This window comes from Hipposideros armiger, unplaced genomic scaffold, assembly GCF_001890085.2.
Source record: "Hipposideros armiger isolate ML-2016 unplaced genomic scaffold, ASM189008v1 scaffold_78, whole genome shotgun sequence".
In the NCBI taxonomy this organism is placed as follows: Eukaryota; Metazoa; Chordata; class Mammalia; order Chiroptera; family Hipposideridae; genus Hipposideros; species Hipposideros armiger.
Genome location: NW_017731428.1, coordinates 1,250,837 through 1,265,830, shown reverse-complemented (window position 1 = coordinate 1,265,830; position 14,994 = coordinate 1,250,837). Strand labels below are relative to the sequence as shown.

Below are 14,994 nucleotides of genomic sequence, written 5' to 3'. Positions count from 1 at the left end.
CGGATTTACCTGTGAATTTCCCAGGTTTATACTGAAAGTCTCATATCCACGACATGCCTTGGTCCTGGACACCCGAGGTGGACCTGAGGGTCTACCTGTACTGCAAAAAAGCACACACATAAGCTTTGCACTCCTGCCTCTTGTCCAGGATGTCATCTGGTCAACCACGTTGTGATTTGGGGATGTTATACCCACTTTACTGATGGGGAAACGGAGGCTCAGAGAGATGGATGGCTTGCGCAGGAATTAGTGAGGAAGCAGTGGCAGAGGCAGTCTCCAATCCAGCTCCCTTTGGCCCTGAGGCTCTTCTAGGCAAGTCTCCTGAAAGACCTATTGAAAGGTAAAGACGGACAGGTGTGTCATTTGTGAATGCCTTCTCCGATTTGGTTGTGTTTTCGTTGTGTGGATGGGTTCCTTCACTGTGCAGACGTTGTTTAGTTTGCTGAAGTCCCATTTGTTTAGTTTTGCCTCTGTTCCCCTAGATCTGGGGAATATATCCAAAAAGAGATTTCTAAGACTGATGTGAAATAGTTTACTACCTGTGTTTTCTTCCAGGACTTTTATGGTTTCAGGCCTCACATTTACACCTTGAACCCACTTTGAGTTTATTTTAGTATATGGGATAAGATAATGGTCCAGTTTCATTTCTCTTTTTTTTTTCACGTTATCTGTCGTTTTCCCATCACCACTTGTTGAAGAGACTGTCATTTCTCCACTGTATATTCTTGTCTCCTGTGTAGTAGATTAATTGGCCCTATAAAAGAGGGTTTATTGTAGGCTGAATCTAATAGAACACTGTATACCAATTATACTTAAATAGGAAGAAAAAATAAAGACTGACAGGTGTGGAGGAGAGGCGGCAGCTCCTCTGGGAGCCCTTCACTCTGCTCTCATGACCCCCAGCACAACTCCATTTTCAGCCCTTTAACTGTTTCTTCTGAAGTTCTCTATGGCTTTCTGATCCCGGGCAGGAGGCCCAGCAGAGGGGAAGGAATGCAGTGAAGGATGCAGGTTAGGACAACTGGTTTCCAGGGGGTACTGTGAGGACCAATAGCGAGGTGGCCATTATCATCAGCTGCCCAACAGAGATTATCATCAGCTGCCCAATAGAGAGGCAGGGCCTGGGGTCAAGGCCTTGGTAGGGAGGGCCAGCTGGGGGAGGGGTGGGAGGGACAGTGACTGAGGACGGCCCAGAAGAGCAGGGCTAGACCTCTTCCCATGCAGCTGCCCATCTGCCCTGGGGAAGGGCCCTCCTATCCGTGAGTCTGATCTGACCTGACAGCGCAGACCAGCTGGCAGGAGCGGCACACACTGGGAGTGTCCTCTGTCCGAAGAATGTCCTTCACCACCACGTCTGCTTTGCTGCCTTTCCTTCCAGTGCGTTTAAATGTATCCCATTGGAAACAGGTTGCTAATGCCCTACATTTATTCGTCCTCTCAGCCACCATTTACGGTGTGCCCACGGTGTACCAAGGCTCTGCACAAGGTGCTGGGGAGCTGGGGATGCATAAAGCGTGGCTTTCTCCCTTGAGTGACACTTCATCGAGAAGACAGATATGCAAGCATCTCGTAGTGCTGTAAGGGCAGTGGGCTGGCGAGTTTCTCCTACCTGAGCTCCCATCCTGGCTTTCCGACCTTTGTCAAGTTACTGAAAACTTTCTCTGAGAGTCAGTCCTTCTCATCTGTAAAGTGGGGTTAATAATGCCGCCTTACACTTGCTGTGGGGATGAAGTATGGTGATTCGCGTCCAGAGTTAAGTCCAATGCCTGTTACACAGTAATTACTCAAGTAATGGTAGCTTTTTTTTTCTTTTTCTAGTTCTCCCACTAACCACCAGCTCTGTAAGTTTGGGTAAGTCAGTTCCCTTCTGCAAAATGGATATAATAATAATAACTGTCTTATAAGAATGTTGAGATAACTAAATCAGGTAATACATGTAAAGTACTTAGATCAATCCGATATGAATTGAATATATAATTATTACCAACACTGATGGTAATATGTGCTACAGCAGGTGTGGACAAAATTAGATATTCTAGAAGAGAATTCTAGGAAAGTGGGGGTGAGGACATTCCAGGGAGTGGGCAGCCTGTGGAAGATACAGGGGTTTGAAGATTCATGGCATGTGGAAAGACTGGCCCAATCAGGGTCACACCATGGGCAGAGGGTGGGCGGGCTTTAGAACGCACCAGAAGCCAGGATGTGCCTCTTATTAGCGAGGTGACCGTTAGAGGGAGTGACTTAACCTGTCTGAGTTTCATCCTCCTCCTCCTCACCAGTAACAGGTAGGTAATGGTTTCTGCTTTTCAGCGTCAGTCTAAGGACAAAATAACATAATATCTGTAATTGCTCAGCCAGTGCCTGGCACAAAGGAGACCTTCAAAAAGCGATGGCTGGTTATTGTGATTTTTGACGAGAGGACATGATGAGGGGTGGGAGGGTCTGATGGAGGGAAGCCATGCTGGGTAGGCCAATTGTGACCAGACCAGGCGAAGCAGTGTATGACCCTCTAAAAAATGGGAAGCTTTGTTCTGGAAGCAGTGGGGAGTCCAGTACCCACGACCCCCCCCAGGCCCTCTCTCGGCACTGTACCAGTTGCACCTCTCCCTGCACCCAGCTTCGGAGCCCCCCACATCCCTCAGTTTCGTCAGTCTAAATTTACTCTCATCGCAATTATTCACACTGTGTCTCATCAGCTTGTGAGCAGAACTCTTGGAGGCCCAAACTGAGAGGGGGGCAGGGAGGAGACAAAAAGAAAGAAAACTTCAGGCAGGAGGGCCGCCCAGTGTTGCCTGCGAGTTGCGGGTACTGGCCAGTCCCCCCGAAATAGCTCCTCAGGGCAGAGTTGGCTCATGTGTCTTTGAACGTTAAAATTAGAGTGAACCAAGATTAAATGCTCCCGAGAAACTGACCAGCCTAACATTTTTTTCCCTCCCTCTCTCTTTTTATAACTATGACCACAGTAGTAATTCAATTGGAAACATATTCTGTCCCTGATTGCTCCAACACTGGCACTAGATCACTCGCAGGGCTTGATATTTTTATTAAATGCACACTGCTGTTATTTTCTGCTGGGGCTAAAAATACATCTGACTGAGCAGCTAAAGCTCAGCTGGGGCCCCCTCCCTGTTGTCTCGGGGGCCAGGATAGGCAAGCCCAACAGAATGATGGGCCTCCCAATCAATGTAGGCAGCACCTTCTTTCCAAGGGAAACTGCCCCAGATACTAATAATATAACTGCACACAACGATGGAGTTCCAGCCTGAGAGGACAAATAATGGGAACCTATCTTCCTGTCCTCATTGATTACCCATCTTTTCCATTTCTGGCTGCCACACATCACCATTGCAAAACAGTTTATGTGCTTTCAAGCCCCCTAGCCTTTGCAGTTGCTGTTCCCTTGCCTAGAATGCTGTTCCTTCCTGTCCCTCTGTGAGTGTGTGGTTGTCTCTTAGTCTCAGCTCAGGCACCATCACATGTTTTGATGTCCGTGGTCTGATGGAGATGCTTCTTAATGGAACCTGTCCCGCCCCCCCCCAAGCTCCTGCTTTCTTCCGTCAGAACTCATCTCCTGCGTTATGATCACTGGCTGTAGGCCTGTCTGCCCACTAGACCTTGAATTTCTTGAGGGCAGGGTTCGTCAATTATTGGCGACTATCCCTTAAGCACCTAGCACAGTGCTGGGCCCAACAGGGCTGAACCTTGGGTGAGGCAAGTGAGACATCTCAGGCACTACATTTAAGGAGGCCCTGCCCTGTGGTGTTGACCCTGCACTTGAATGATTCTGGGAGTGAGTGCTTCCTTGAAGTGCACATAGGCTCGTAGCTTGGTTCATCCTCATCCCGGCTCAAAGTGGGTGATCAACAAACGATTCTTGAGTGAAGGCAAGTCAATCACCTTTTCCTTTTGGAAGTTCTCTTCTCTGTTGGTTTTTACGACGGCACACTCTTCTGGTGTTCCTACAACCAGTTCCTTCTCTGCTTTCTTCTGAGGTTCTTCTTCCTCCATCTGCTCCTGAAATTTTGCTAATGAGATCCTGTTTCTCTATGCTTCCAAAGTATAGTCACTATACCACCCATCTGTTCACTCAATCACTCATTCATTTACTCAGACAGTGTTTGTGGGGTGTTTACTGGGCACAAGTAAGGCAGAGGGAAAACCAGAGACTGATCTGCTTTTGTGGAACTTACATTCTAATGGGACATACAGAGGTTAGACTAAAACATTTATAATAAAATTTTAGTTGTTACAAGTTCTATAATTGCTGAGAGCAAGGGCCTTGCTTTATTCGTTTTTGTATAACATTCTCAGCTATCACAGTGCCTTGTAACAAATCATGTGCTCAATACATAGATAAATGAATGACCACTTGAATGGATGAACGAATGAATGAATGAATGAATGAAGACTTGGTTTAAGTGTAAATCTTCTATAAAAGCTTCCCTAAATTCCTCAGGAAAAGTCTGATTCACTCATTCATTAAGCAAATATTTATTGAGTGCCTCTTCTGTACCTGGAAATGTTTGAGGCATCTTATAAGCATCGGTTGTGATGCCTACCACAGTTTATTACAACTATTTATTTGCCTTTTTTCAGCACTCCTCAAGGGCAGAGACCTTGCCTAATTCATGGCTGGGTCCCCTGACCTAACACACCACCTGGCATATTGTAGGTGCTCAGTAGAAGCTGCTTGAATGAGAAGTACATTTTTAATAATTTACAAAGGCATGCAATAACCACAGCACACTATGGAGGGTGGGTGGTTATTTCTCTGAAAAATTCCTGGTTTAATGGTTTATGTATCTTAAAGTTTAATGAAATGTAGAAAATACTTAGATTTGGAAAGATCTTCATCCTCACTCTAAATTCCTTCCTACGACTTCCCACTTTCTGTGACTTTAAAACATCACCTCCTTTCCCCCCTCCCCAAATTACAAGGATTTTAGAGGGAAATGATGTGAAAGGCAGCAGATTCTAAGCAGCCCTGTCAATCTGCAGTGCCCCCAATGCAATAGCTCTGTGACAATGTCTCTGATATCAAGGAAAGACACTTCCAAATGGACTATTGTCAACCCTTTGACTAGATCCCGCACCTACCCCATGGTTGAGACTTAGGTTCCAGCCTTAGAGCCGCCCCTCACTCACTGTGTGACTTTGGGACAACCATTCTCCTTCTCTGGACTTAGTTTCCCTTACTGGAAAAGGAAATTGTGTTAGTTAATTGAGACAAAGGTCCCCTACAGTTCTGAACCTTGGAGGAGTCCATGGGTCTCCTCCACTCAGGGGGCTGGTTTGTGAGAATCCTTCTTCTGCCTCCTGATTGGTTAATGGACACAAAAATGATATCTGGAAGAAGTACTTCTTGCTGTCCCAAAATGGCTGATTCGCAGGCACTTATTAAGCATTTACTGTGTACGAAGTTCTGCTAAAAGGGCATATTGTTGCAGAGGCTGTGTTTCTACTCAATCACACCATTGTTGAAATATATCAGTCACTTAACCAGTTCCTGAGAATACGCTGTGATGTAGTTGGTGTCAAGTGGGGGTGGGAAGAGAGGGCAGCAAGCTTTACTTAGGGGCTCACAGTCTAGTGGGGGAAGCAACACCACGCAGAGCAAGAACTCAATAAAAGCTCCAAAGAGACTCTCTTTACATAAACTTTTATTCTGAAGGGCATCCAAGATCCATTCTTTAGACATCAAGAGGGCAGAAATTCCTGAGAACTTGAATAGTCAGGAGAAGGGTTCGTAAGCAAGATGGAACTTGAGTTGGTCCTTGCAGGGTCACAGGGTAGGTGAGGAGGAGGGAAGTCTCTGAAGTGAGCAGGGACTCAGAGGCCCTCCTTTTTAGCCTCCAGTTCTGTGCACTGGTTTATTTGCTCATTAAACCCACTGATCAGAAGCACAGACCTCTGAATGCTTGAGTAGATCAGAAGCTGGGACCTGGGTCCGGTATCCAGGATTGGTTGGGGGCAGAGAGCCAGGTTTCTCGTTGCCATGGTGATGCAGTCATATGTGTGACAGCCATCCAGGCTCTGTGTGGGCAGGTGGCTTGTGAGAACTTTCTCCACCTTCCCTCTGCCTCTGAATGAGTTGTATCTAAGAGGCGTCTCTTGTAGGAGGGGAAGAGAAACACCTCTTTTCTCTTCGAGAACAGGGATAGACTCAACATTCACTATCCTTTTCTACCTCACAGATAGCTTATTTCTGCTCTCTGAGTCCTTGGTGCTCAGAGCGTGTGAGAGAAGCTGTGAGAGTGCGTCTTGGCAATGGAGAGTGCATAGTGCCTGCCTGATCATTTGGAAGGTAATCATCTGAGAGGCCTTGGAGGTAAGAAGTTCTGACTTCTATCGCTAGAGTAGGCAATATGGCTTATAAATAAAAGCCTTATTACAACATAGTGTATGCATGTGTGTGGTTGCGTGTGTTTTGATGGTCAATAGTCGTTTTCTTCTAAAAGTGATTTAAAAAAAAAAAAGGAGATATCCAACATGGTAAACCTCAAGTAAGTTAGAGTGATTTATCAATTTTTTTAAAATTTCTAATAAGATGTATATATATTTTTATTGTGGTAAAAGATATATAACAAAGTTTACCATTTTTAAGTGTGCAGTTGAAAGGCAGTACGCACATTAATATTGCTGTATACAGCCATCACTGACATCCATTTTTGGAACTTCTTTTATCTCCCCCATTAGACAGTAATTCCTTATTCTTGTGTATCCCCCGGCCCTGGCAAGCATTTATTTTCTGTCTATATGAATTTGACTACTCTAGGTACCTTATATAAGTGGACCCATACAGTATTTGCGCTTATTTCACTTAGCATAATGTCTTCAAATTTCATCCATGTTGTAGCATGTGTCACAATTTCCTTCCATTTTAGGCCGAATAATATTCCATTGTATGTATATAACGTCCCACATTTTCTTTATTAAGAGACACTTGGGCTGCTTTTATCTTACAGTTATAAATACTGCTGCTATTAACATGGGTATACACATATCTGTTAGAGTCCTTGTTTTCACTTCTTTTGGGTACATACCAGGAGTGGGATTGCTGGATTCTATGATAATTCTGGTTTTACTTTTTTTGAGGACTCACCATATCGTTTTCCACAGTAGTTGTGTAATTTAACGTTCCCACCTGCAATGCACAGGGGCCTAATTTGTCCACATCCTCACCAACACTTTTTTGTTTGTTTGTTTGTTTTTATAGTACCCATACTAATGGGTGTGAAGTGATTTTTCATTGTGGTTTTTATTTGCATTCCTTAATGATTAGTGATAGTGAGTATCCTTTCACATTTTAAAAAATGTGTCTGTTTTTACCTTTGATCTAAGACTAAACCCTTCTTTTAAACCACTGAGCTCATTTATACTGAAAGCAATTCATTTAAATTCAGTATCGTTCCGTGCAACTTCATACGCATTTATGGAACACTTATTCTGTGCAAAACACAACATTCTGCTCTTCTCTAGGACTCCATGGCTGCTCTTTTGGGGGCAGTAATATAATGGGGAGGACCCAAGTAATATACCGTGCAAACAAAGCAGCCTACAAGAACGGCTACAAGAGAGGATGGCCAAATTACTGTATAAGGGGGCAGAGATTATTGTTGGAATATGTAGGTCAGCTCTTAGAAGACTCTTTCAATCATTCATTTATTCGTTATGTAACAGTTATCAGATACATGTTTTGTTTCAGGCTGTATGTCAGATATAGGATGTACAACGTAATTGTCCCTAGTCCAACCCTGCTCCTTTACAATGGCCAACTTTCTTATCTCTAAGCCATCGCCAGAGAGCTTAAGATCCCTGGAAATGGTCCCCTGATCTCCCACCTTACCTTACCTCTATCCTAAGTTTTTCTACCTCATTCCACTTTATACTTCACTTCCCTACCTGTTCTTCATTGCCCTGGTTTAGGACATTTCCCTTTATCTTTTACCTCTGGATTCACACTCATTCTTTGTAACTAAACTGATGTTGTCCCTCTGACCTTGGTGCTGTCATGGCGACCCTCCTTGCCTCTAATTGGCCTTCACCCACTTATCCTTCATATAGTGTCTGCTGTGGGTAACTGCTTGGTCTGCTACAGCATCCCAGGAATGGACACCTCCTCAAAGCTGGATGCTCCTTGGCCTACAGAGAAGAGAATTTGATAGCTCTTACCTCTAAGTGGACCACAGCTTGGTGTGGAGGTGATATGTTAACATGTTGACACACAGTGCAATATGCAAAGTATGGAAATGGAAGGGGTATTTGCAGAGTACTTTGGGAACACAGGGAATGGTCAGAGTTCTTACTAAGAAGACCTTTAAGCTGAGTTGTGAGGTAGGAGGTGCACTTTGAGCTAGCTGTAATGTTTAGTGCTAATGACAAGATAGTACAACATTCAGAAGATGATATTGTATTCCTGGAATAATTTCTAATTGTTATGGGAAGTTGTAGAGTCACAAAGCCAGATGTACCTTCTGACCCCAAACCAAGTAGCTTCACTCAGTGTTATTTTGGGCCAGTCTTAGATGACTTTTGCTAACAGACACAAGAAATATGAGCCTGTGACCTATATTTAGACATGTGCTTGAACATGGGGCTGTTCTTTAAGAGCAGCATCACCGGGGGAAGGACTGCTGTCAGGATGAAGTCCTCTAACGATGCTGTGCACAGCTTGGAAATTTCTGACATCAAACTATATAAAAGCCTTCCATGCTGTTCCCACATGGATTCCGGTTGGTTGATTGGAAGGCGCAGAGAAAACGCTGTGAGTTAAAAAGCACCACTTCAAGTATTTGCATGTGGGTTGCTGTATAAGATGTCCTATATTTAATGCAAAAATTGAATGAAACACTAGACTGTGTAGCTGACTCATTTAGAAACTGAACTCTGCAAATCGGCCACATGCCAGGAAACACCCGTGCATTTCTGTACAGCTTCAGGTGGGTACTTCATTCAGCACTTGCTGTCACCTTCGGGTCATTGCTTGGCACACCTCGGCGGGGGTAGAAAAGGCCCTTTCATGGGTGTGAATGAACACCATCCCAGGAATGAGAAAATCCACACTCCAGGTCCTGCCGCTTCAAGGTTTGGTGGCAGTGCAGCTAATGACAAGTCCCACAGGTAGACATTAAGAATGAGTTGGCATTGCCTTTCTCTAACTTTGTCACCAGGACACAGAAATTGAGCTAGGACAGCAAGAAGCAAACTGGCCACAAACAGGCTTTTGACGTCACAAAAATTTAAACCCCTGCAGTATACAGCTATAGGTACTCAACTGCCACAAAAATATTAATGAAAGGGACAAAAATGTTAACTCTGATTTATAACAGTCCATCAAATCGTGTTCCTAAATCTCACAAGAAGATTGAGGAATTAGCATCTGTAAAACTGATTCATTAATTCATTATCTTCTTAACAAGAACTTATTGAGTGGATGAAATGTTCATTGCAAATTCAAGTCTAATGTTACTAGATGGTATGTTTTGACCATTTGTGGTGGGTTAGGTACTTTGTAAAGAGTTGACATTCACCGTCTAATTTAATCCTTTCCACCAACCTCATGAGGTAGGTACTATTATTATCCCCATTTTGCAGTGGAGGAAATTGAGGTTTAGTGAGGTTAAAGGACTTGCCCCAAATCTCACGGCTTGTTAAGCAGCAGACTTAAATACTGCTCTGTCTCATGTCACAGTTGCGGCTCTTAGGCCATTTACTGAATTCCGTGCATGTACGGAACCCTGCAGCGTTGGTTGGTATCTATGTTCCCAAGCAGGGTCTTTTCATTCAATAGCTAACCAGTGACTATTTCCCCTTTTGAGGTCCAGCATGAGGCATCTTTCTTCCTAAAAATAGCCTTTATCTATTATATCACTCCTCAGGTCAGAGCTTATTTTGTTGTTTCCTTTTGCCTTTAGAATAAAATTCTGGCTCCTTCACGTGGCATTCAATGTTCTTCTAAGTCTTTCCCCAGTGTAACTGTCCCGTATGAGTGCTGTGTCCCAACCCAAACTCCCCACCTGGGTCAGACAAGTGCAGCCATTGCCTTTGAAACACCCCTCTTCTCCTGCCACCCTACTTACTTAAGACGGTTTCCACTTACCTTTCCCATCTATCTAAAACATGTGCATCTGGAGATGACTATCTGCAAAGTCCCTTTCAGTTTCCTCCTTTGTGTAGCCCTCTCTAGATGTGTCCAATCACTCATTCAAATGCCATATATATTCATTCATTTGTGCGTTCATTTCCTCCTTCACTCATTGTGTATCCAGCATCTACCATGTGCCAGGCTTTCAACTGGATTACATTCTGGTCTTAGCTATTTTTTAAAACTTATAATTTATCTTTCTAAAGGGACAGCAGTCTTTTTGATTGTAGACATATATTTTTTCCAGCTTCTAGAATTGGATCTTTGTACCTTCAACACTTACATGTAGTAAGTAAGTGCTCAGTAAATGTTTTTTGTATGAATTTCGGATTCACATTGCCTGTCCCCCTTGTTCATTCATATAGTACCTGGGCAATTCAAAACATGCATAAATCATTGGCAAGAATTGTATGACCACAAAAATATCACTTGTGAGGAAATTAACATGGTTTCTAAAGGTATTTTTTTGCTCATTATCTCTACCATACTGCAAGCATAGCACCCAGAAATATGTTACGTGAATCCAATAATGAGATGCAATTTCTGGTGCCTTTTACTGATCTAGGGATGAAAAGAGAGGAAGTTAGGCAGCTTGGTGTAGCCATTTCCTTTGTTTTTCCATGGAAAATGTGCAAGATGTTTCTGGGTCAAAAGTCCAGATGGATTTTGCAAAACTTTGAAGAACTTCATTGTGGCAGTTTCAGCCTCAAAGTTGACTTGAAGTCCTGTTCAGTCTAACTCAACACAGCCGTTTGTGGAAGCACTTGGAGCCCTGCTCATGGGATCGATAACATAGACATTGATAGAAAACGCCCTCTTTGGTAATCGTCATCCCCTGAAGAAATGGCCTGGTTGAGGTTGCCCTAAAGTTGCATGTCATGAGCAGAATTTCTAGGAAATGTTAGCAGAAGCTAACATTACCAGACACACATGTGAACACATGCGCGCATGCGTGCACACACACACACACATGTACACACACACACACACACACACTTCCAAGGAGGAGTAAATTGGGGAGAATGCTTTTACTAAGTACTCAGCAAATATCACAACCTTGGTTGGATACTTCCCAAGCACATAAGCATCTGAAAGACTCTGAGAAGTCCATTTATCAGAAGCCTAGCTGACTGTGTTTCCCAAAATTGTCAGACGAACTTTACAATATCACCTCCCACTCCCATCCTAGTTAACTGGCTTCTCCCCATCACGCTGCTTCTTTATCCATTCACTTAGCACAGCCTGACACTGTGCCAGATACTGAGGTGTAGGTCAGTCCCTGTCTTCTGGAGCTTGTGGTCTATCAGGAAGTAGATGAGGAAGTCGTGGGTCCACAGGACTGAGATGAGCTCTCTGATGCAGGCATAGGTGGGAGAGAAGTCACTCTGAGCCAAGTTCTTCAGAATTGGAAACTGACCAGACCAATGGCTGAGAAAAGGAGATTCCAGGTAGCAGGAGGCATGTGAGGGCCATCCAATCAAGAGAAATGATAAGTTTGGCCTGATCAGGTTACAGGGTTTGCACAGGGCACTAGAGGGAGATTCCATGAACAGAGGAAGGCAAGTGCATGAAGAGTCTTATTTTGAATCTGCTTTTATCTCTTGGTTTTCCAGAACTGACCTAAAGCCTTGGACCTGGCAGTCCTAGTTTGGCTTCTCATCTCCTCTTCTCAGCAGCAGGAGCGGAACATCAAGATGATTCAGAATATGGGAAACCAGGTTCCAGAGCTGTAGGAGTTGGTCAGAACAGGAGGCCGCTGTACATGCCTCTGGAAACTCCCCAAAGAATGATGAGAGCTCTTGATAACACAGTTTTCCCCTCTATCAGTGATTTGTGGCATAACAAAGAAATGCAAGCTTTTGTTCCGACAACACACTGTTCTTCAGATGCGGGCTTTGCGTGCATCATGACTCTGCTTGGAAATGGTTGTATAAAATGGTTTCCACATCTTGAACTGCCATTGTTGACAGGTGTTGAAATTGTGCCCCAGGTTCTTTTTCCCTTTTTAGATCCTGGCTGCATAAAAGAACTTCTTCCAAATAATTTCTTTTCCCCTCAGTTATGTATGTATGTATGAATGTATGTGTGTATTTGTAAGATTATAAGTGATTATAAGTGAAGTAAAATTTTATTTGTCAATAGTATTATGTTGTATCGAGTCCAAGAAAAAAAAAGAAACACAGTAGCAAAATGATCTGGAAAAAAACAACAACAAAAAACTCTACATGTTATTTTCCCCCTCATCTATAAAATGATGGAATTGGACTAGTCTCTGAGGTCCCTTCTAGTATTAATATAATGTTCTTGGATTCTGTGAAAGTTGTAGACATTTGAGGGCAGCAGATATGGAGTATAATCGCCTCAGTAGGGTGTTTGTCTCACTGACTCTTTGGGAAATGGTGGGCATGTATTTTATTCATTGTTATGACTAGAAAATGTGAGCAATAATTATGGTAACATCAATAGAATTTCCCCTGTGGTGTAAAATACAGATAAGACTCTTCTAATATTATCCCTTGGTAACTGGTATTCATGATAACTGGAATTGTCTGTGGGGGCTCGCTTGGGACGGTGTTCCTTGTCATCTGACTCGACTTGTCTGGGGGTTGCCCAGGCCTGGGTTGGCTCCAACAATCCATTCATTCATCCATCTGACAAATATTATAGAGCACCAGCCACGTGCTGAGCAGTACTCTAAGAGCATATGGTCAGAGGGGAACACAGATATGAGACACGCATTGGTGCCTAGAATGTGTTTGGCTCTTGACAAGCAGAGACAAATAAGAATGAGTTAAATGAGAACCGATGCATGTGTTTACGTTCTAAGGTTACTAACCCATGGTATCTGATACTCAGAAGCTCCACAGAAGAGATGACATTGATTTGAAGAGAAGAGGAAGGGATTACCACGTTGCTGAGCATAAGGCCGTTCCAAGCAGATTGAAAGCACCCCTGGAAGTCCAGGGGCACAAAGCATAAAGGGTGGTGAGTGACTTCCAAGCTGCTGTTGACGGTCTCATTGTGGCCGTAGATACAACGTATAGGCTTGAGTGAGCCTCATACGCCAATGTCAGAAATCTGGAAAGAGACAGAGAAAGGCTGTGACCGGGGAGTGACTGCCTCAGTAGCTCATCTGCAATGCCAACAGTATAGAATTGTTATGAACATCAACCATAAGAATAATAGCAAAGATTGATTAAGGGCTGCCTATAAACCAGGTACTGCTTTATACACTGGACATGTTTTATCTCATTTCAGAGTTACAAGAATCCTATGAACTAAGTAGTGTCACTGTCCCCAGGTTACAGAGGAGAAAATGGAGGCACAGAGACATCGAGAAGATAGTCATCCCAGAACAATGGAGGAGAGTCCGGAACTGAACCCAGGGTCCTGCCATCTTTTATAGTTGGTTCATTATATTTTAAACTTAAAAACAAACAAAAAAATAAACAATGAAACACATGTGGAAAAGTGCACAAATCATAAATATCCACTTCAATACATTATCACAGGGGTTGTCACACTGCGACCCACAGGCCAGGTCCAGCCTGCCACCTGTTTTTGTGAACAAGGTTTTCTTAGAATGCAGCAATACCCATCATTAGGAAGGGTCAATAGCTGCTTATGTGCTTCAGTGACAAAGGAAAGTAGTTAAGACAGAGAGTATGGCCCCCAAAGCCTGAAATATTTCCTATATGGCCCTTTCCAGAAAAAGTTTGCTAATCCTGGTGTTGTTATGTTGTGAGCACAGGTCAAGAACTAGAACACAACCAGTGCCCAAAAGTTCCTCACATGCTCCCTCCCAAATACTCCTTCCCCACATGGTAACTTCTGTGCTGACTTCTGATGCTGTGGGTTTCTTCTGTCTCTAACTTACTGTAAATGCAGCCGCACGGCTGCCTTCTCAACTCCTGCTCTGTGCTGACGTGCTCGGCGTCAGGTCACAAAAAATGGGAGGCCAGCCTCACCCCTCTGAATGCCCAGTAGGTGAGCTCCCAGGAGAGCAGGTATGCTGGCCCATGCCTTGTTTCTCCTAGGAAGAGGACATTTGGGGTTCACCATTTTGGGGCCCCAAGTGGAATAATGGCCTTCTGTGATGACCTGTATTAGTTTCCTATCACTGTTGAAACAAACTACAACTAACGCAATGTCTTACCACGAATTTATTCTCTTCTAGTTCTGGGGGTCAGGAGTCCAAAAGGCTCTTCCTGGGTTAAACCAATGGTGGTAGAATCATGTTCCTCTGGAGGCTTCTTGGTTCTTATTCTGCACACTCTCCCTGGATGATACCTTTCACTTTCATGACCTCGGTTTCCATCCCTAAGCTGATGACTTCCAAATCTCTACCTGTGGTCTTCCCCCTATTCTGAACCCTAGACCTGCACTTCTAACTCCTCCGCTGCCCCTCTGACAGCCCCCCTTACTGCCCACACACACCTGGAACCCACACACCTTACACAAAGCATGGTTACCTCCAGTGCTTGCCTGTCCCACGGATGGAGACCAGCCTCTACCTAATTGCTGAAAGCTGATTTCCTAAAAATCTTGATTGACCTTCTGTCTCTTATTTCACCTCTAAATCCAATCATTTAGCTCACTCTGTCTATTCTGTGTCCTTAGTATTTCCTGAGGGTAATACCTCCTTCTCACCACTTCTCCACTGCCGTGACTGTAGGTCAGGCTTTATCAATTTTGCCTCGATAACTACACCTACATCCCAGGCATGGTCTTGCCTCTTCCACATGGAAGGCAAAATGGTCTTCCTAAAGCCAAGTTGGACCTCTCTTCTCTCAGTGGAGAGTTAGCCCTTCAAATACAGGCCTGGCGCCTTGTTCACTATACGCTCCTGA

General features: G+C 43.9%; 1 protein-coding gene across 10 annotated transcripts in view; it reads left to right on the top strand.

The window, feature by feature from the left end:
* Positions 1-12,337, top strand: part of LOC109383228 (uncharacterized) — a 433,428-nt gene extending 421,091 nt beyond the window's left edge. For 7 of the 10 annotated variants that reach the window (XR_002124125.1, XR_002124113.1, XR_002124111.1 and 4 more), the window contains 2 exons: positions 1,819-1,851; positions 11,758-12,337. Coding sequence is in view for 1 of the 10 variants with exons in the window: in XM_019643454.1 (XP_019498999.1) it covers positions 1,819-1,851; positions 11,758-11,791 (67 nt within the window). In the remaining 9 variants the exon portion in view is untranslated. Of the gene's footprint in view, positions 1-148; positions 341-1,818; positions 1,852-6,194; positions 6,329-11,757 lie in introns of all 10 variants that reach the window. The other 3 variants (XR_002124112.1, XR_002124110.1, XR_002124114.1) reach the window with 3 other exon arrangements.
* The last annotated feature ends 2,657 nt before the right edge of the window (positions 12,338-14,994 follow it).